The sequence below is a fragment of the Hakea prostrata genome, chromosome 9, assembly GCF_041222555.1.
Source record: "Hakea prostrata isolate BN-2017 chromosome 9, UWA_Hpros_2, whole genome shotgun sequence".
NCBI lineage: Eukaryota > Viridiplantae > Streptophyta > Magnoliopsida > Proteales > Proteaceae > Hakea > Hakea prostrata.
Genome location: NC_142608.1, coordinates 52,227,849 through 52,250,672, shown reverse-complemented (window position 1 = coordinate 52,250,672; position 22,824 = coordinate 52,227,849). Strand labels below are relative to the sequence as shown.

General features: G+C 37.3%; 1 protein-coding gene across 1 annotated transcript; it reads left to right on the top strand.

The window, feature by feature from the left end:
• Positions 1-15,555: 15,555 nt before the first annotated feature.
• Positions 15,556-20,618, top strand: LOC149005501 (disease resistance protein RPS4B-like). The gene is given in 6 exon segments (XM_089167728.1): positions 15,556-15,798; positions 15,801-16,134; positions 16,447-17,587; positions 17,847-18,146; positions 18,253-19,749; positions 19,847-20,618. Coding segments are annotated over 6 exon segments (4,077 nt in total). The 5' UTR covers positions 15,556-15,647; the 3' UTR covers positions 20,501-20,618.
• Positions 20,619-22,824: the final 2,206 nt, after the last annotated feature.

The following is a 22,824-nucleotide window of genomic DNA, read 5'->3' as shown; positions in this document are numbered from 1 at the left end:
TGGGTTCAGTCAAGGCAAATGCCACCCCAATTTGGGCTAAGGCAAATAGCAACATTTGCCTCCACCTTTTGAAGTTTTGACCTCCAAACTGTTCGATTTTGTCGAACTCAGTGACAATCCTCATCTTACCCAAATCCGGGATAAGATCTGTCACTGTTGGAATTACATTAGTGGGGATTGAATCATGAGTAGCAAGGAATGGATATCTCATACCATCTATGGCAACGAAAGTGTCGTCACCTTGTTTGTTGACATTACCTTCAACGGTATTGTTTGAAGGATCTCCTCCGGTGTTAATTCCATCAACAACCTCAATGTTGTTGTCTCCGTCTTTGTTGAAGTCGCCATCTCCAAGACTTGCCATTGGATCTTCCAAATCAATTACCTTAAACTTGTTGGGGTAATTGTATTACAAACTCTTCAAACATACAAAGATGAAATCGCAATACAATTGAGAGATGAAGATCGTCTTTAGCAAATTTGAAGAGCTTGAAGTAGCAACCGAACGAACCACTGATTGATGAGGTTGAGTCACACCTTGATGCTGTCTTTAAGGTAATTGATGCACCCTACTACCAAGGGTTCTTCGCACCACCACCTCCAAGATAAAGCAACCTCCAACTAGAAGATGAGGTAGTTCTTCTAGTCCCTTAAAGGAGCCAAAAGCTAGAGCACAACACTTAGACAACTCAAGAAAGAAATGAACTTTGTAAAACAAATAATGTGAGTGAGGAGAGTCACAATAGCACACAATATGCAAGGAAGGGTTGGGTTTATATAGGCCCAAACCACACCTCCCCACAAAGGGAGAATCAATTCTCCACTAATGGAGAATCAATGGTTTGTCCCTCCTCCACTAATGTGAATAAACCCCCTTGACCTAACCTCCCCACTACTTGGGGAAGTAACTCTCATATTCACTTCTTTGGAATGAATAGGCTTTAACCCATTCAAAGACCTTAACCCCCACTCATGGTAATGGCCATGAATGGTCATGAAGTTGAAATGAGAAATAAAGGTCAAGAGTTAGAATTTGAGTAATTCCACCATTCAAGTTAGCCCACCTCATCACCATGATCAAGACCTTTAAGACCCATGACCAATTTCATGAAGAGCCTCATAACCAAGGTCATGAAGGACCTCCTTTACTCATGGTGCCTCATTACCACCCTTACCTCATGTGCCTCATTACCACCCTTACCACAAGGGTCCCACACACAAACAAAACAATTAAATAAAAGAAATGCAAAAACTAATTTTGAAACTTAATATATAGATAATATAGATTTTAATAAAAAACCAAACAACCCCCCCCCCAAAAAAAAAAAAAGGACCCGGGGGGGGGGGGGAGGGGGGGGGGGGGGAAGAAGAGCAAACAAACAAAAAAAAAGAATGAATAAAAAAAAAAATAAAAAAAAACAAAAGGATAGTAAAAAAAAAAAAAAAAAGTTGTTGGGGGGGGGGGGGTTGTATAAATAAGTATTTGTTAGATGAAGGAAAAAAAAAAAAATATGGGGGGGCTTTCTTCAAAAAAAAAAAAAAAAAAAAAAGACAACCTCACCCACCAAAAATTAAAAAAAAAAAATTTAGTTGGGGGGTGGGAAAAAAAAAAAAAGGTTGGTGTGTTAGAAATTTTTTTTTTGTTGGTTTTGTTTTTATTTTTTTATTTTTTTTGTTTTTTTTTGTTTATAAAAAAAAAAAAAAAAAGATGAGGGTGGTTTTGGGTGTTGGGGGGGAAGATTGAAGAAAGGAACTGGTTCAAAGACAAGGGTGAAAAAGACCTTGGAGAAAGATGCTTAAAAGCGAACTTGGTGGAGATCAACAAACAAAACAAGAAAAGGAAAAGTCATTAAGACCATGATAAGTCTTCTAAGAAGAAGAAATTGGCTTGTTTTGTTTGTGGAAAGGTTGGTCATTTCAAGAAAGATTGTAGGTTCAAGAAGAAAAAAACTGAAAAGGTGAACCTAGTTGAAGATGTATTTGTAGCTATGACTGACGCCAATTTGGTTGAAAAAACCAAAGGATTGGGTGTTGGATAGCAGTGCTACAAGACACATTTGTGTTGATCTGAAGATGTTTTTCTCCTACTCCATGGGCTCAAATGATGAAAAGGTATTTATGAAAATTGTCCAAAGTGTCCCTGTTATGGGAAAAGGTAAGGTGACCTTAAAACTCACTTTGGGAGCTTTGTTCTCACCAATGGCTTCCATGTGTCGGATATTAGGTGAAATCTGATTTCAATTCCTTTGCTTAATAAAGTAGGAATGAAGTTGGCTTTTGAAAGTGATAAAGCACTTATCACTAAAACAAAATGTATTTGTGGGAAAGGGATATTAGTGACAGATTGTTTGTTCTTAGTGTTTCCAATGTTGTAATTGAAAAGGCTAGCACTTCTTCTGCTTACTTTGTTGTTTCGTTCAATTCTTTTGATTTGTGGCATGGTAGATTAGGCCATAGTAGTGTGAAATAAATCACCAAACTAGTGAAATAAATCACCAAACTATGCAAGTTAGGGATGATCATTGATAAGGTGGAATCTCCCAAGAACAATTGTAAAACTTGTGTAGATGCTAAGTTAACCAAAATGCCTCACAAGACTATGGATAGAAAGAGTGATCTCTTGGAATTGATCCATAGTGACTATAAGTCATATGAGTTAAGGAGAGGAAAAAATTATGTTATCACCTTCATAGATGATCATTCTAGATATACCATGATATATTTGCTCAAATCAAAGGTTGAGGCCGGAAATGCGTTTATATCTTACAAAATGAAAGTTGAAAATCAATTTGGCAAGAATATTAAAAGACTTAGAACCAATAGAGGGATTGAGTATTTTAATATTGATAAGTTTTCTGAGGAAAATGGAATTATCCATGAAACGACCGCTCCGTATCAACCGGAATCAAATGGGGTAGCAAAAAGGAAAAATAGATCTTTTAAAGAGATGATGATTCTATGTTGTTGAGTTCTAATGTACCATTTGATATGTGGGGGAAGCCATGTTAACATCATGTTATCTATCAAATAGAATCATATATAACAAGACTGGTATGGTTTCATTTGAAAAATGGTTTGGTAGAAAACCAAGTATAAAACATTTACATGTTTGGGCTGTTTGGCCAATGTGTTATTACCGGATACCAAGAAAAGGAAATTAGGTCCCAAAACATGTGATTGTGTGTTCTTGGGGTATGCGATTAATAGCATAGCATACCGGTTCATGGTAATTAAATCCATGGATGATGTTATTGAACCAAATAGCATCATAGAATCAAGGGACGTCAAGTTTTTTGAAAGTATATTCCCCTTAACTCCGCCTTACCTATAAGTAAGGAGAGCCAATTGATCAAATGGGGAATTGGACTCCAAACTGTTTGATGTCTTCATCAATTTGGACTAGAGCAAAGTGTGCTTCAAATTGTCGACAGATGGCAGCATCAAACAATGCTCAGTTGGGCATAGATTATGAGGATTTGTTTTGTCGAGAAGTGAGTGAGTGGACAACCTTCAATGATGCATTTTATATAGTTGATGTTGCTCAAGAGTTGCACCCAGGGATTACTCAGCCATTATCTTGAATGGTATTTACATGTGAGTCATATTAGGATTCATCCACCACATGAAGTTGATGACCAACGCCTTAATGAATATAAGTTGAAAGGTTATGGAGATAGTGAAGCATTGGACTTGGTAAGTTAATACTTTTGATCCATCATAGAACTTTTTGATTGTTTTTAGTTCTATTTCATAATGTTGAATTATTTCACCAAAATTTCCTTTGCTTATTTTGCTCGTTTTAAGCGTTGTCTTATCCATTGTGTTACTACAAAACTCCAACCTCTACTAGAGCCGCTTTTGGTTGATCATTTTAGTGTGGAGGTTTGTGAATTGTTAGAAACATTAGCAAGGGAAGGATATGATGATTCTTGTGCTAACACATCTACGGAACAGAATGACAACTATCCTATCACAATGATGGAAAGTATTGCAGCAACATATGAATGTGAGTATAATGGATCTGATGAATTATCCTCAATCACATCAACAACCAATTCAAGAAAGTGTAGCAGCCTCTATTGGCAATGATTGTTATTTTGAACATTCCATTGTGAATTATACTAATATTGTCCCAACGCAAATTACATTGGGTCAAATTTCTAATTTGATGTTTCTTGATGCTTATAATGACTTTGAGTTGGGAAACATAGATTCGAACAACACTTAAGAGATTCCAAGTGGTATGGCATCTGCAAGTTTGTTGTTGAACTCCGCTATGGGATGTGAAAATACAACAGAAATTGCCCCTGCACTAGATCGACATATCTCTAATTTATTGCCTATGACTTCAATGGCCAACAACTGGATAACGGATATGTTATTCTTTGTCTATATGTAGATAACATATTAATTATTGGTAGCAACGAACAAATGATCAATTCTACAAAATAATCATGTAAAATTTAAGATTTGATATAAAAGATATGGGATTGGCTGATGTGATTTTGGGAATTAAGATTCATCGAACATATGATGGTCTCCTATTGAGTCAGTCACACTATGTGGACAAGATGCTTAAAAAGTTTAACAAGGGCGATTCTAGTGTGTCCAGAACTCCAATTGATTTGAATCAATATTTGTCCTAGAATCGAGGAGACATTGTATCTCAAGTAGATACGCTAGAATTTTAGGAAGCCTAATGTACCTAATGAGTTGTACACGGCCTAATATTGCCTATGTTGTGAGTAGATTAAGTAGATTCACAAGTAACCTTGGAGCTAATCATTGGAAAGCTATTGTTAGGGTACTTAGATACTTAAGGCATACTCGTAATTATGGATTGCATTATATTAGAGAGCTTGCAGTATTAGAAGGATACTTAGATTCCAGTTGGATATCTGATATACAAGATTCTAAAGCTACTAGCGGGTATGTATTCACTTTAGGAGGTGCAGTTGTCTCATGGAAATCCTCCTAACAAATAGTAATAACAAAATTCGTAATGGAATTTGAGTTTGTAGTTTTGGATAAATGTGGCAAAGAGGCCGAATGGCTATGGAACTTCTTAGAGGAGATTCCAGAATGGCCAAAGCCTGTGCCTACTATATGTATACATTGTGATAGCCAAGCAGCTATTGGGAGATCACTAAATGTGATGTATAATGGTAAGTCAAGACACATATGTCGTCAACATAATACCATTAGACACTTGATCTCGATTGGAGTCATAACAATTGATTATGTAAGGTCAAAAGAAAATCTTGTGGATCCGTTAACCAAAGGGTTGAATAGAGATCAAGTTGAACAATCATCAAAGGGAATGGGACTCAATCCCATGAATGCATAGGTTGATTACAGTGAAAACCTAACCTAGTTGACTGGAGATTTCAAGATCTATGTTCAATAGGACAACTAAACTGTAACAACTGAGTGAAATCACTGTGGAGATTAATCCTCTACCCGTTCCTATGATGAAAATAATGATACTCGTAAATAATAGGTTAAGTTTATGCTTTTAATGATTCTTACGCTTTGGACAAAAGTTGGATCCAATCGGAGTAATGTGGGTTACTCTTAAGTAAGAAATCACCTATGTGAGAGAGAAGAGGGGCCACTTCAAAGGAGAATTGTGAGGGCTAGATTCTCCTTAATGGACATAACCAGGACGATGTCTACGACCAAAATGGACATAACCATGAGAACTGTAATTGTGTCAGGGGGATGCTTGTGTGGAGTATATCATCATTTACACAAATGGCAAAATAGTTCAAAGACATCGCATTTATTGTTTAGCCAGTAAAGTGCATATACTTTCACAAGGGAAGGTTCAAAGGCAAAACCTACCTATCCTAAGCAGGCTTTAACCATAGAATTCTATCACCATATCGGGTCTTTGTTTATTTTGATTTTCATTGTCATTTTCATTCATGTGGGGGATTGTTGGAATATGCTCAAAATGAGTGAATGTGAATGAAAATCATTCATTATGGAGTGTTTGTGGAAATAAGTGTATGGAATACCTATGGACTATTAGCTATTTTATCTCCCAAGGATAGTTCATGAATGGAGGGTTATGAGACCTTTTATTTCTCAAGGGACTTCTCATTTCCCTAGTATAGTCCATGAATGGAGGGTTTTGGGACTCTTTACTTCCCAAGAAACTTCTCATTTTCCCTATCTTGTTTATAAATGTCTAAAGCTCTTCATTTCCCAAAACTTAATTCATTATGTTGAATTCTACTAGGAGTTCAATTAGAGTCTGTATTCATTTAAAATTCTATTCATTGTAATAGTGTATTTTCCACTTAATTATAAATAGAGGGCTTGAGATCATTGACCAGTCAGCCATTCTACTAATATCGTGTTTCTCAACATGGTATCAGAGCCAAATTTTGATTATTGAGCAAGATTTTGTTTTCATCCTACGGAGGTGCTGTAGAATTTTTTTTTTAAGTCGCTATTCACGTGTTTGTTTTCTTTTCGGGTATCCTGGAAATGTATATTGGGTGATTAAGTGCATGTCTAGGAAAATTTTGTCTAAGGAGTCTGGTATTTAAGCGGACCGGTTGTGTCTCTCCAGTCTTTCCTAGAAACTTTACTGGTGTACTTTGGTTCAACAATATATTAATTAGGAGGTAACTTGAGAAGATATTTTTCACGTGTTATCATTACTTAAAATTGTTTTGGGTTGTTCAGCTATTGCATTCTGCAACATTTCTGTTACTTCAAAAGGTTGAAGACTGAAGAATTGCAGATAATTTTGTCAACATGACAACTATTGATGGTACTCCTACTCCCACTGGTCCGAACTTTACCCCACTCTTCATCCTCTTTCGATAAGCTTTGATAGGACAAATTATTTGATTTGGTCCCGATCTGCTTACCTGACTATTGCCGGAAGATGACTTGTTGGATACATTACGGGCACCACTATCAAACCTACTACCACAAGCATTTCACAGGATAAATGGATCTCAAATGACTCTCTTATTATGTCATTTCTTTTGAATTCCATGATTCCAAATATTGCCTATGGATATCTATTACTTGATACCGCAGCCCAAATCTGAAAGGCTACTACTGAAACATATGGACAGTTGGGGAATGATGCATAGGTTTATGAGCTACAAAAGAAACTTCATGAGACTACCCAAAAGGAATTAACTGTGGCCCAATATTATACCACACTGGGATCTCTTTGGCAGGAGTTGGATCATTATGGGGATTATCATCCCACTAACCCAGATGATGTGACTACTTATAGGAAGCACACTGATAAGATTCGGGTATATGACTTCTTGGCAAGTTTAAATGTGGAGTACGATCATATTAGAGTACAAGTCTTAATTCGTTCTCCCTTTCCTACACTAGAACAATCTTATGCTCTTGTTCAATGTGAGGAAAGTCGTCACTTAGCCATGCTTCATACTCCTATTATAGAGAAATTAGCCTTACAATCTGTTCGCACTAAATTTGATCCGGCTAAGGAAATTGTCAAGTGTGAGTGCTATCACAAACCATATCATACCAAGGCAAATTGTTGGAAACTACATGGGAAGCCTGCTGATTTTGAGCAATTATGAGCACAAAGAAAGGGAAAACCAAAGGCTAATCTTTCTGAGACAGTTTCCACCACACCCTCTGCAGACGTTGGTTTTTCACAGGAGTTTGCTATGTTGCGACGCATTCTGCAGTCTTCTACTGCCGGTATAGCCTCGACAGGTGCTTCCTCTACTACCCATACCAACTCCTACCTTGCTACTTCAGGTAAAACTTTTACAGGCTTTCAAGTTTCTTCAATTTCTACTCCTTGGATCATTGATACAGGAGTCACAGATCATATGACAGGTTTGTCCTCCTCTTTCTTAAAATATTCTCCAACTTCTGGAAAAGATAAAGTTCGAATTGCTGATGGCTCCTATTCTTCCATTGCTGGAAAAGGGATCATTCAGCATTCTCCATCACTTTCTTTGTCTAAAGTTTTACATGTTTCTTCTTTCTCTACGAACTTGCTCTCTATCAGTAGTCTTACACATGACTTGAATTGTAAAGTGATTTTTTTCTCATCTTACTGTGTCTTCCAGGATCTGGTCACGGGGAAGGAGATTGGATGTGGTAAACTAGACAATGGACTTTATTTGCTCAAGCCGATTGAAGGATCTGCTTCTGCTTTGACTGCATCTTCTAATTCGGTCCATTCGGTAATATCAGACATTCATCAAGGGCACCGTAGGCTAGGTCACCCCCCTCTAGGAACTCTTAAGAAAATATTTCCTTATTTGGTTTCTTCTTATAATGAGGATAATTTTTTTTTGTGAAGCCTGCATTTTTGCGAAGCATATTTGTTCTACTTATTTACCTTCTCTGCATAATAGAAAAACTATTCCTTTTATGCTAATTCATATTGATGTGTGGGGTCCCTGCCGACGTGTGTCTATTACTGGCCATAGGTAATTTGTTACTTTTATTGATTGTCACTCTCGTTCTACATGGATTTATCTTTAAAAACAAAAAAAATGAGGTTTTCCGGTGTTTTCGTGATTTTCATAATATGATTAAAACTCAGTTCAATGCCACTGTCAAGATCCTTCGCAGTGACAATGGCACAGAGTATATTGATGGTGAATTTCAGAGATATCTCTCTGACTTTGGCATAATACACCATACCAGTTGCATTGATACGATCGCCCAAAATGGGGTTGCCAAAAGGAAGAATCGACATCTCTTAGAGATAGCCCGTTCCATTATGATTGATATGAATGTACCTGACCAATACTGGAGTGATGCTATACTCACTGCTTCTTACCTTATGAATAGGATGCCCAGTAGGATACTTGGTTTTAGATGTCCTAATGAGATTCTTTAGAGAGCCTCTTCTTTTGTTATTCCCCCAAAGGTTTTTGGATGCGTATGTTATGCCAGAATCACAGCCCACCAGAGTAAGCTGGCTCCCCGCGGCCTACGTTGCATATTTTTGGGGTACTCTGCTACTCAGAAAGGGTACAAATGTTATCATCCTCCTTCCTGAAAAACCATTGTATCCATGGATGTAATTTTTAATGAGTCTTGCCCTTACTATACATCTCTCCAGGGGGAGAGTCCTAGAGGAGAGGTGTTCTTTCAGACTCTAGATCTTCCTATCACACACCAACACAACTAAGAGTCCCAGAAGAGTTTCCTGACCAAGGGGAGACTTCGGCCAGTATACTTGAGGACTCTAATCCTCCCCCTTCGTTTTCTGAACCATGTGAAGAACCTAGCCAGGGGGAGACCACTCTGTGAGACACACCGTTGGGGTCTTTCAAAACCAGATTGACCAGAATAAGGAGGTGCGGACTTATCGGAAGAAGGATTACAACCGGCTAAAGTAGGTGGAGAAAGGTGATACATGACCACATCGGTCTCCTGCTCCCCGAATCGGATTCTCTACTGTTCCCCTTGAGGTATCTTCTTCTGATCTTCCTATTGCTGTTAGAAAAGGGGTCAGATCTTGTACTCAACATCTCATAGATAAATATGTTTCTTATAACTCTTTGTCTGACTCCTACCATGCTTTTATATCCTCTCTGTCATCTGTATCTATTCCTAAAAGTTAGCAGGAAGCCTATGCTGATAAGAGATAGAAGGTAACTATGGTAGAGGAAATGCAGGAAATGCAGGCAATGAAGAAAAATGACACTTGGGAGCTGGTTACACTTCCTCCAGGAAAAAAACCAGTGGGTTGAAAATGGGTATTTGTGGTTAAACAAAATATGGATGGATCAATCAAAAAGTTGAAAGCTAGACTAGTTGCAAAGGGGTTTACCCAGACCTATGGGATTGATTATCAGGAGACCTTTGCCCCTGTTACGAAACTAAACACTGTTAGAGTTTTGTTGTCTGTAACTGTGAACAAAGACTGGAACTTGCACCAACTAGATGTAAATAATGCCTTCTTACATGGGGAGTTAGTAGAAGAAGTCTATATAGAAATCCCACATGGTTTATCTGATGACAATACTGTAGGAAAAGTTTGTTGGTTGAAGAGGTCAATTTATGGGTTAAAACAGTCTCGTAGATGCTGGTTTGGACGCCTCCTGAAGGCAATGACTTCTATTGGATACAAGCAAAGCAATGCTGATCATACACTATTTGTCAAGAAGCCAGGTCCTAACATCATACTTCTTATTGTCTATGTACACGATATTGTCATCACTGGGAATGATGGTGAAGACATTCAAAAGTTGAAGGACTTTCTTGACAGAATTTGAAATTAAAGATCTAGGGAAGTTACAGTATTTCTTAGGGATTGAGGTGGCTCGATCAAAGAAAGGTATATTCCTATCCCAAAGAAAGTATGTCCTAGATCTATTGTCAGAAGTGGGGATGTTGCGGTGTAAAGCAATTGATACCCCTATTGAAGTTGGAGGTAAACTTGAAGAAAAAGAGGGAGAACCAATGGACAAAGGAAGATACCAAAGGCTGGTAGGGAAGCTTATTTACTTATCCCACACTAGGCCAGACATCGCTTATGCTGTAGGGATAGTGAGCCAATTCATGCATGATCCATATTTAGCTCATATGAAGGCTGTTACCAGAATACTACAGTATTTGAAGGGAACTCCTGGAAAAGGAATAATTTTTTCACTAACTGATAATCAAAAAGTAGAAGCATACACTGATGCAGACTAGGCTGTATCTCCAGACAGGAAGTCAATTTCAGGTTACTGTACCTTTGTTGGAGGTAATCTAGTTACTTGGAGAAGTAAGAAACAGAATGTGTTAGCTTTATCTAGTACTGAAGCTGAATATAGAGCTATGGTCCGTGGAGTTTGTGAGCTACTATGGTTGAAAGGCTTGCTGCAAGATGTTGGAGTCCAAGTCCCAAATCCGGTGATGTTATATTGTGACAACAAGACTGCTATTAATTAGTATTGCTATTAATCCAGTGCAACATGATCGAACTAAGCATATTGAAATTGACAAGTTTTTTGTCAAAGGAAAGTTGGAACAAGGGCTTATCTGCATGCCTTTTGTAAGATCTGGAGATCAAGTAGCAGATGTTTTCACTAAAGGTTTGAAAGAAAGAGATTTCCTTCCTATCATAGGCAAGTTGGGCATGACTAATATCTATGCCTCAAATCGAGGGGGAGTGTTGGATTCTACTAGGAGTTCAATTAGAGTTTGTATAGGAGTTAAATTAGAGTTTGTATTCATGTAAAGTTCTATTCCTTGTAATACTGTATTTTCCACTTAATTATAAATAGAAGGCTTGAGATCATTGATCAATCAACCATTCTACCAATATCGTGTTTCTAAACAAATTAAGTTTGGTTGTAAATGACAATGGCTTTTCATTTTTCAAGCTTGTTAATGAGACATAAACCTTCTTTATAAATAGGATCCCCCCTAGATGAAGATGGGTGTTGTTTTGGGTTTTTCTTTTATGATTTAAGAAGAGTGTTAAAAGTGCTTTAAGGGTTTTCTTAATGGTTTTGTGAATCTTGTCAATGGTTTGAGTAGTTGTTCGTGTTTCGAATCTTACAGTGATAGAAGGAAGGCACACATCAAGTTTGTCGTTGCGGTCTACTTTGTGCTAAGTATACCATTGTTCATTGTTGTATCCTGGGAGACAGATGTCCATTAGATCCTCGAGCACACATCGGGAGGGGACAAATCTATTTTAAGGAAAGCGTCTGCCGTGCCTTGACGATTCTCCTCTTTACTCTTTTTGCTTCCGGTTCAGGTTCCTTTTTGGGTGTATTTCAATTTTCGTGTTAATTAGTATTGATATATTCTTTTAATTGTTGTCTTCTAATTTCTCCTGTTAATATCTAGTTTCTCCTGATTTTCTATCAATTTGGCCAACATTTTATGCCTATGATTGTGCATGTGCTGCCTCAACAAGATGCACACCCACAGCCAAGGGTTAACAAAACCCGAAACTGGAGGATTCAGATCAAGAAATTAACCCTGCTGAGGTCCCATCTGGGCTCAAGATGGGCTTTGGTTTGCAGGGCCAAATTGACACTCCTATGTGCAAGCAACCCCATTGTGCAGAAAATGCTGAGACTGAATTGATTTTTGATCTTGAGGACTATATGGAGCTATGGCACTGGGAATTGCTCCTTTTAACTTATAGTCTTAGTTCTACACGATTAATTATATAAGACGTATTAAATAAGATTCACCACATTTCCTTGTTCTTTTGTTAGATGTGTGTGCATCAAATTTTCTTTACTTAGAATAATGTTTTCCTGCTGTAGGAACTCAAATGGTTGCAGGTATCCTCTTTCCATTTGATGTGCACATAGATGATCTAAACTTTGAAGACTTCCACATGATGTCCCATTTATGGTTTCTCAAATAAGTTGGCATGTATAATACTAACAACCTCAATGGGGACTTTTTGTAACTTCCTTCTCAGTTAAGATAGTTCAGCTGGTTGTATTGCCCCTTTGAAAATCCTGCCGATCAACACTAATCATGAGGAACTAGTTCATTTTGACTTTTCAAAAGTAGTATCAAACTAGCTTGAAATGATCCTCCCCAAAGTAATACACATGAACTTCTTATTTTCCTCATTTATTTCATTACATTTTAAAATAAATGAATATTTTATATCACCTCGTTGTTTGACAGAGATCTGAACCAGAATTTAAGGGTAAAGCTGTAGTTTCCAGAATAATCAAAACGGCAATAATGCATTTCTCTAGAATTGTTCACGGATTGGAAGGAACAGGGTCCTTGGAATACAGTTCTATGTTGGGCTGCAACAAGATAACAAAGTTATGGAATTTGTTTAACTTGAAAAAACTGGGCGAATTGCACATCGAATGTGAAAATCTAGAGAAAATCGACAGCCTCAAAGCAACAGAATCATTGGAGTTGTTGAGAGTGGGGAGTTCTCACAACTTAACAACACTATCGGATTTATCAAACCTGAAAAAACTGACGGTGTTAGAAATTGGAGATTGTGGAAGGATAGAGGAAATTCACAGCATCCAAGGAACTGAATCTTTGGAAGAGTTGAGAGTGGAAGGTTGCCACAAATTAAAAGAATTTCCTGACAGGTCCAACATGAAAGGAATAGTTGCATATACATACATATATATATATATATATATATATATTAATGATTCTGAAAATCTAAAGAAAATTCACTCCTTTGAAATGTTTTGATGAAACACACAGCTAGGGAAAATGAAAAATAATAAGCAGTCCTATTTTACGCTCTTTTTTATATCAATTAATCATTCTCTATTATGCCTATTTGAAAAAAAATAAGTACAAGAATGAAAAATTATTTGGTGAATTTTGTCAAAAATAAATTATGGAATAAAAAATAAGTTTAGTATGTCAAAAAATTATTAGAAAAATGATATTGAACAAATGAGAGAAAAGAAAAGAGAAAAAAAATAAAATATAGATTTCTATAAAAGAATGTGTATTCACTATTTTAGACTCATCTTAACTATAAAATTTTAAGTAAACCTTTGCATAAATGAAGATAATAAAATTCTTACCATAATCCATAGTAGACTTTTTGTCTATTATGGATTTTAGAAGCTTTTCTATTATTTTAAATAAAAATAAAATTGATAATAGATGCTAAATAATTTAAAATAATAAAAAATTCTCATAATTGAGAATGATAATTGATACAAAAAAGAGCCTAAGATGTGTCTTAGGGCCTATTTGGTTACATGAGTCTTGAGATTTAAATCTATAGAATTCAAATCTATGGAGTTATAATTTATAAAATTAGATGTTTGGTTGTGGAATGAAATCTGTGGATTCATCCTAAAAAACTATTTGATCGACGTGATTTTTGTGAATATGCAAATGTATAGTTTTTTTGAAATCTCTGCATTTCACCCCTTACCCATAAATCTATAAATTCACGTTTTTAGTGTAAAGAGGTGAATCTCTAAATTTCATGAATCTAGAAATTTTTACAACCAAACGGGTATAATTCTCAGATTCATGAATCCAGAGATTTGACATTTTGAGACCCACTTCCTAAACAATGATCTACTTTTCCGGAAAAAAAAAAAAAAAAAGTAGAAGACATACTTTACCACTTCTTTCTAGTTTCCTGTTTCAAGGCACTTTTTTGTTTGAAAAAAAAAAAAGGTAAAGTGATTATTCTTTTACTATCTCTATAAAAGTAGGAATAAAGAAATTTTCGTATACCAACGGGGTTTGGTCTAAGTGGTAAGCAGCTTAGTTCGCTTAAGCAAGATTCTGGTATCGAATCCTTGTGGATGCAAAAAATCTCCGCTAAGAGACTCACCCACCACAGCCAGGATGTGCGACGCGGGCGAACCACTGGTTTATGAAACCGGTTTTTGGCAAACCTAAAAAAAGAAGTTTTCGTATTAAAATAAAAAAATATATATATAATACTGAAATAAGCATTCTCATAGTGTGAGGTGGATGTTATAAAAGCAAAACTTGTTTTCATTTGCTCAATAAAATGTAACTTGTAAAAGAAGTTTAGATCTATTATCAGGATTCTTTTCCCATGTCTAGTACATTTTATCAATGTGGATTGTTTTCCCTTTTTTTTTTTTTTAGTAAATGTGGATTGTTTTCCCTTCATTCCTCTCCCATGTCTAATCCACTTTATCAATGTATAAAATTGACACTCTTTGCTAAATATTTAATGGAAGAATATGAAACAAGCACAATTGATCTAAACTTTGGAGAAGAGTGGATAGCTCTACACCATTGATATGGTGGGAGTGCCACTTCTAGAAAGTGAGACCCATGATCTCGGTGGTGAGACCCACCATATCAATGGTGTGGAACCTCCCATGAGTTAGTAGAATCAAACTCATTGTCTATGCCGTCATGCGTTTCCCTTACCAATATTAATTAATTACATATGGATCTGGGGTTACCAAAATTTTGGAGGAGTATAACATCAATCTTGAATTTCGAACCATATAAATACTACTCATTTGATGATTTTATCAATCCTCTATTGATTCATGTTATGAGTTTGGTTAATCTCTCTTTGCATTCAAATTAATCTCCTTAGAGTTAGCGGTAAAGTCTCTCGTCTTATATTTATATTATATGTAGCAAATAATTTTCTAAAGAATAGTCAAGGTGCGGATTACCTGCTAGCTATGGGCATCCACCCCATATTATACCAATAAGGGCCGAATAGGAGGACATGCAAAGAACATAGAAAGAGCCAATCTGTTAGACCCAGTCAAACTTACAAGCTGGACCTAGACGAAACTCAGTTCACAAAAACCAAAAAGCAAAGGTCTCTCTTTAGGTACCACTTTAATTTACTTTTAACTTGAAAGAGTTCACTGTTATATATTAATTGTTTTAATAAGTCCGAAAGACTTTCAACCATTTTACACCTCCTTCCCCACCCCCCGAAAATAGGAAAAAAATAATAAAAGGAAAAAAAGACTTTCACCGAGAGAAGAAAGCAAAAGAAGATGCTGGATTTGCTTTGTTGCACTACTTTTCAAAGTTGAAATGATATCCAGCCAAGCAACAAGGGAATCCAATGAGATTTGCATAATAAACAATTGATGTAGAAAAGGTAGGTTGTATACCAATGGAAAACGATCAGCTCCTCAAGCTTTACAAGAAAAGGGCAGAAAAAGAAGCACCAAATACTCCTCTGCAACTGCAAGTTAATGGCTTCTTCATCTACTCCGTCCGGTCGAATTTCTTCTTATGATGTGTTTATCAACTTCAGAGGTCCAGATACTCGGACAAACTTTGTCACCATGCTTTACAGAGCTCTAATGAGGGAGAAAATCCAGACCTTCATAGATAGTAAAGAACTCGGGAAGGAGAAGAGATTTGCCCCTCTCTTCTGAGAGCAATTAGAGGGTCTGAAATCTCCATTTCTGTCATCTCCAAAAGCTACGCACATAGCAAATACTGTCTCTTGGAGCTTTCTGAGATTTGGGAGTGTCATTCATCTCAAGGTCAAACCATTCTTCCCGTATTCATCGATGTTGAGCCACGAGATGTTCGACATCAGACCGGAAGCTTTGAGGGACCGTTTCAGGAATATCAGGAGAAGTACAGCTTTGATGTTGTTGAGAGATGGAAGAATGCTTTGAGAGAGGTCGGGAATCTGAAAGGATGGACCCTCCAGGGAAACGCAACTATTGAGTAAGTTTTGCTCTCTTCATGTGTGGCATATTTTTAACTTGAGAGATTACCTTCTTCTTGCTGTTTATCAGATTAGAACCGTACACTTCATATAGTTTCCTTTCTATACGTGGAGTGATGTAGTTGTGAGATAAACTGTAACAATAAACAGTACCAACACACCTTTGCACCTAACAAGATTAGATTTCTCATTTTTGTACCCGTTACTGCTTATCATTTTCAAAGATTTAAGGAATTTATTTAATCTTTTTGCAGAGTTATGCATATTCTTATTTATTCCTCTGATCCGCTCTTTACTTTGAGAAATTGCAGGGGCCAATTAAATTTAGTCGAGTCAATTGTTCGTAGGGCTTCGAGAGAGCTAAATAACGTCCCGTTGGATGAATGTAAGCATCCTGTTGGAATCGATTCACGTATTGATATCCTACTTCCTATGTTAAATATTGGTTCTGATGGTGTAAGATTTGTGGCAATCTGTGGGATGGGCGGTCTGGGAAAGACAACTATTGCAAAGGCTATCTATAATCGCATCTTTACAAGCTTTAATGGGAGTAGTTTTCTTGCTAATGTGAGAGAAGAAGCTTCACAAGGTGATAAGGGATTAGTTTCTCTTCAAAACCGGCTTCTTAGAGATATCTTGGGCGAGGAGCAGCACATAAGCAGTGCATCTCAAGGATCAAAATTGATAGAAAAAAGACTTCATAGAGAAAAAGTTCTTCTCATTCTTGATGATGTCGATGATCATATACAACTTGATGCATTAGCTGGTGGGATCAATTGGTTTGGTGAATGCAGCAGGGTTATCATAACAACTAGAAATGAGCATTGCTTGAATGTAAATAAAGCTGATAGAGATATTAAAATATATGAGCCTGAGGGACTAAATTCTGAGAATTCTCTTCAGCTCCTTGGTTTGCATGCATTTTCAATGACTAACCCTCCAGATGATTATACTGAGCTAATGTATGAAGTTGTGGGCCATGCTGATGGGTTACCCCTGATCCTAGAAGTGTTGGGTTCTTATCTTTGTGACAAGAGCAAAGAAGAATGGGAAATTACACTATGTGGATTGAAAGATATCCGTGATAACAAGGTCTCTGGAATGTTGATTAAAAGCTATGAGGATAAAGTATTTGCAAGGTTGATGATAAGTTACAACCAATTAAGTGATAATGCAAAAATCATATTTCTTGATATTGCATGCCATTTCATTGGAGCAGAGGTAGATCAGATAATTGAGTTGTGGGAAGCTTGTGAATTGTATCCAAGATTAGCCATAAAAGAACTCATCCAAATGCACCTCCTGAAGACTATTGACAAGGCGATGAACATGCATGATGAACTTCGATTTATGGGGATGAGAATTGCCTCGATGAACATTAATGGGGATCATTCGAAAAGTACTAGATTGTGGTCTGATGATCAGATCTTAAAAGCATTTGAAAAAGACAAGGTGAGTGTCATCCTTTTTTCTAATTTTTTTTATTACAAATAATCATTTGATCCTATTAAGAGAATGTCACTCCATCTCATGGTCAAAGATGGGCAACAAACACAGATAAGGGTTAAAATCTAAGCAAAAGCACAAAAATACAAAGGTTGAGACAGCTTCCCTTCTAAAAGAGGTTTTACATTTTTTTTTTGGGGGGGGGGGGGAGAGAGATTTGTATGCAACAAAATTTTCTTACTTTAATGCTTTTTTTCTGCTATAGGCCACTCAAATGGTTGAGGGTATTCTCCTTCCAAATGAAATGCACATAGACGATTTAAGCTTTGATGACTTTGCAAAGATGCCCAATTTGAGGTTTCTCCGCCTTCTAGATATACACGGTAACAAACCCATTAGTGGGGATTTTTCAAATCTTCCTTCCCAATTAAGATGGTTAAAGTGGTGGGCTCCTACTTCGAAAATTCTGCTAGCCAATTTTTATCATGAGGAGCTAGTTCATCTTAAATTGTTCTGCAGCGGCATCAACCAAACTTGGAATGATGGACCTCAAAATAATAAAAAGGTAGAATATGATTGTAATTTTATCTCTTCAATTGTTTGATTGTCAATTTTTTTTCCTTCTTGAATTTGAAAGACTGCTATTTTATATGTATTATTTTGGTTGACAGCGGTTTCGAAAATTGAAGGTTCTTGATCTGAGCTGCTGCAATCATTTCTTTGTCTTTTCCAACTTCTTCAAATGGTTTCCTTGCTTACAAAGATTAGATCTCAGCAGCACATCTCTTTTGCAACTACCAGAGAGCATTTGTCAGATGGTTTCTCTCAAAATCCTTATTCTCAGTAAGTGTCAGTCTTTCAATAGGTTGCCTATGTCCATTGGTAATCTAAAACATTTGGTTGAGCTTTTGGTAAGTTACACAAAGATTGAGGAATTGCCAGATGGTGTAGGGCAGTTAGAGAAGCTTGAGAAACTAGCTGTTTCAGAATGTAATAAACTGGCAAGACTACCAACCTCAATGGGTAGACTAAGGAGATTGCCTTGCTTAGACTTGACAGGTACAATGATTTTGAGATTACCAGATGATTTTTCAAAGCTCTCATGCTTAGAGGTGTTAAAAATGAGCATGGCCTCACAGCAAGATGAAATAGGCGACAACAGGATGCTTCAACCACTTCAAATTAGTGAGAGTAGTTTTCCTTGTCAGCTTCAGGAGCTACGTTTGGAAGGCTACATGAACATTGAATCTCTCCCAAGGCTTCCCTCCACTTTAGCTACTTTGGAAGTTTGGAGCTGTAATTCATTGCAGTTAATTTCTAATCTTTCAGACTTGGTATTATTGAAGAAATTATTTATCTATAATTGCAAATCACTGGTAAGATTACCTGATTTGTCAAACCTTTCGAGATTGAAGATATTTTCCGTTGGAGGATGTGAAAATCTCAATGAAATTTCTTGCATTGAAGGGACAAAATCCTTGGAAGAGTTGACTGTAAATGATTTCCCCAGATTAACAAAGTTACTAGATTTGTCAAATCTGAAAAGGCTGAGGAAATTACGCATTGACAATGCTGAAAACCTAGAAAAAATCCAGGGTTTTGAAGGAACAGAATTGTTGGAAGCGTTGGCTTTGAGGAAATGCCCCAATTTAAGAAAGCTACTAGATTTGTCAAACCTGAAGAAGTTGGGGGGTCTAGATGTCTTTGATTGTGAAAATCTAGAGGAAATTTGGGGCCTGGAAGGAATAAAATCCTTGAAAGCTTTAAGCATGTACAATTGCAACCAATTAATAGACAACATCCGTGGCCTAGAAGGAACAGAATCCTTGGAAGTGTTGTGGGTACAGAGTTGCCACAAGTTAACACAGTTGTCCGATTTCTCAAACCTCAAAAGATTGAGGGAAGTACACATTTACGATTGTGTAAATCTAGAGAATATCGAGTGCATCAAAGGAGCAGAATCCTTGGAATATTTGGACATTAAAGGTTGCCATAAGTTAACAGAGTTACCTGATATATCATACCTGAAAAGATTGAGCAATCTATATATTTTTGATTGTATAAATCTAGAGAAAATTCACTGCTTTGAAGGAGCTCAATCTTTACGAAGGTGTGAGGTCATTGGTTGCGACAAATTGACAGAGACAAGGAGGAAAATATCCGGGCAGGTACTTTTATTCTTCTCTCTTCCTGTAACTTTTTATTCTTTTTCCTTTTGGGGAGCACCGATTAATTGATTGATAGGAATTTACGATTCAACTGCAGGGAAGACTTGTTGATTTTATTGTCGAAGGTGTTGTGAGAAGCAACCCAATTGTCACTGGTGATCGAGGGTCCCCAATTCTGTGTATTGTTTTTCCATCTACATATAAGAAACTGCTGGAACAACACGGGTTTCAGGTTGAAGCTTATATCCATCTTCAGGGAGGAAGAAGGATTTACTTCAGAAATTCCGTTAGAGTTAAGGAGCTAAGTGAATTCACCGGTAAGGGAGACATAATCTGCATCCACCATTGCAAAGGCTTCGACTGGTTTGGGTTTCCGCTAGAAAGCAATGATGCTATTGAGATACAGAATGTACATGGATACGGGATCCCTGTGAAATTCTGTAAGCTGTTGTTCGAAGATAAGGATTCAGAACAACAAATGCCTGACAAACAATCAAGTGCCAAGTTGGTAGCAGATTTCTTCAGATGGTCGGATGGTAACAATGATGAGGTGGTGGAGGAAGAAGAAGGTGCCGATGAAGAGATGGTAGAGGAAGAGCGTGGGCTGATGAGGCGTTGGAGTAGGGAATGTTGTGCTGATGACGAAAACAAGACAGATGCTGGCCCAGAGGCCTGCAATTTCTTTGTTGCAGTGAATGCAGTTCGGCATTGTTTCTCCAACTGTTTCGGTTTTACAGGGTTTTTGTTATGAGGCCACCCCATTCCCTTCTGAAGAGGAAAAAAAAAAAAGGTTCTGGCGATCTTGGTCTGGTGCATGGAATCTACTCTACATGTCCTTTTTTGGCTTTTAGAGAGGTAAGGGGATAATTTATTTAGAGCCTGTTTGGTTACATGAGACTGTAGATTTCAAATATCTAGAGATTTCAAATCTGTAGACTTCAAATCTATGGAGTTATAATTTAAAAAATTAAGTGTTTGGTTGTGGAATGAAATCTGTGAATTCATCCTAAAAATTTATTTGATCGACATGATTTTTGTGAATGTACAATTGTATAGCTTTTTTGAAATCTCTGGATTTCACCCCTTACCCATAAATCTACAGATTCACCTTTTTACACTAAAAACGTGAATCTGTAGATTTCATGAATCTAGAGATTTTTACAACCAAACGGGTATAATTCTCAGATTCATGAATCCAGAGATTTGAAATCTCTAGATTCATGTAACCAAACAGGCCCTTAATGAAGTAATAGAACTTGTGTTTGGCTCTTAGATGTACATAAATATGATGCATTCTGAGTTTTTTTTTTAATAGAAAAAATAAAGGAAAATTGATTAGAAATAATAAATTTAGTTCCAAGTCTCTGAATTTATCAAACTGGGTTTACAGGTTTCTTTTTCTAAGATGTTACATAGAATTTAGCCTTGAACTCTTTAATATATAGACCAAGAAACCCAAAGTTAGTATTCTTGTAGTAGTTTCCTCGGGTAATCTCAGACGGTGCCTCAATAATTTAAGATAACCACTCAAATGGCTAGCGCATAAATGATTTTCCTTTACTCCCACAAGAAGTCCATCTCGCTGGTCTGACCTTACCGTTAGCATTGTTCGTGCTCGTCACAGAAAAATGGACGTTCAAACGAAATCAAGAACATCAGAAAAACATCTATTGTCGTATATGGCAAATGAGATTTGGAGCCAGTGTCCAGCATCTCCAATGCTATCTTCTCTATAAGCTACTCAGCTAGCAAATATTATCTCTATTCATACCATTCTGCCTCTATTCATTGCGAGTCTGGCTGGAGTCAGATTGAAGAATGCTTTGACAGAGGTGGGGAAACAGGATCAACTCCCAAAGAGAGATGCAAGCATTCGGAGAATCAGTGCAACATGCGCCCAACGATATAAGCACGCAATTTTCTGGGTTAAGGATCAGAAAATGTGAGGCCCGCATGAAACCTGTTCAAAAAACAAAAAATACATACAGATGCATACGTGTGGTGCTTCAAAAGTTTATAGCCTATTCTATAGATGGTCTCAATTTACATTCAAGTTAATCTCAATTTTGTAGATACAAATGGTTTCTCAGTGAAGTCTTTCTTAATTTTGGTAGCCAATGAAAATGTGCATGGTATATGATGTGTCTTAATCAATTCCGATCAAAGTTCTGGCTAGTACTCGGTCACCTTCTCATGTCTAGAAACGATGAGCCCTGCAAAAGAAGGTTAGACGTGGGCCGGCTAGGATGCCGGGCAGCCGCCTCTGATGATAAAGTCAATCGGTGATCAGATTGAGGTCCTGTGGATGTGTGACAGGAATTTACTCAGAGAGTGTTCATTTTTCTTACAGGAGGGGTGCTCTTTGTTTAAATAGTATGCGAGTTACCTTAATGATTACAGACAGGCTCCCCCACGGTGGTTCCACCTAATCAACCTTGGACAGGCTCCCCCAACGATGGGTCCACCCAATCAGTCCTGGAGTTGACCTTCCGTTCATGGCGATGTTGCCATATAGGTTCAACGTGAGTGGAGCCTTCCATATATGTATGCAGTCGGCTAAGATCACGACTGCATTGTTGGTATTACCCATGTTCGAGTTCAGACTAGGTTACCAACGTTCGGGTCCAGGCCGAGTCGGGTATGATCCTACGTATCACTAGCCCCCAAGCCGAGTGTTCGGTAGAAGCCCCCAAACCGAATGCTTGGTTTGCTTCTTAGTCTCGATCAGGCAAAATGTCTGCGTAACTTTATTGGGTCTTACTCGTAAAGTCTGAGGCCAATCTCTTACGTCTTAGTCGGTCGGAACCGAAGCCTTGTTGGAAAGCCTCATTCGGGAAGTCCGAAGCTTTGTTGAAAGTCTCGTTTGGGGAGCCCGAAGCCTTATTAAAAATGTCATTTGGGAAATCTGAAGCCTTCATGGGGTCTCATACTGCCGGGAAATCAGAAGCCCCACCTTAGAAATTTGAAAAATTCACTATGGGAAGGACTTATTCAGTTGTAACTGAAGCCTTTTGAATTGATTGTGCTGTACTGCAATATCTTTCATTTGTCCCCTTATTCAAATGAGATTTGGTT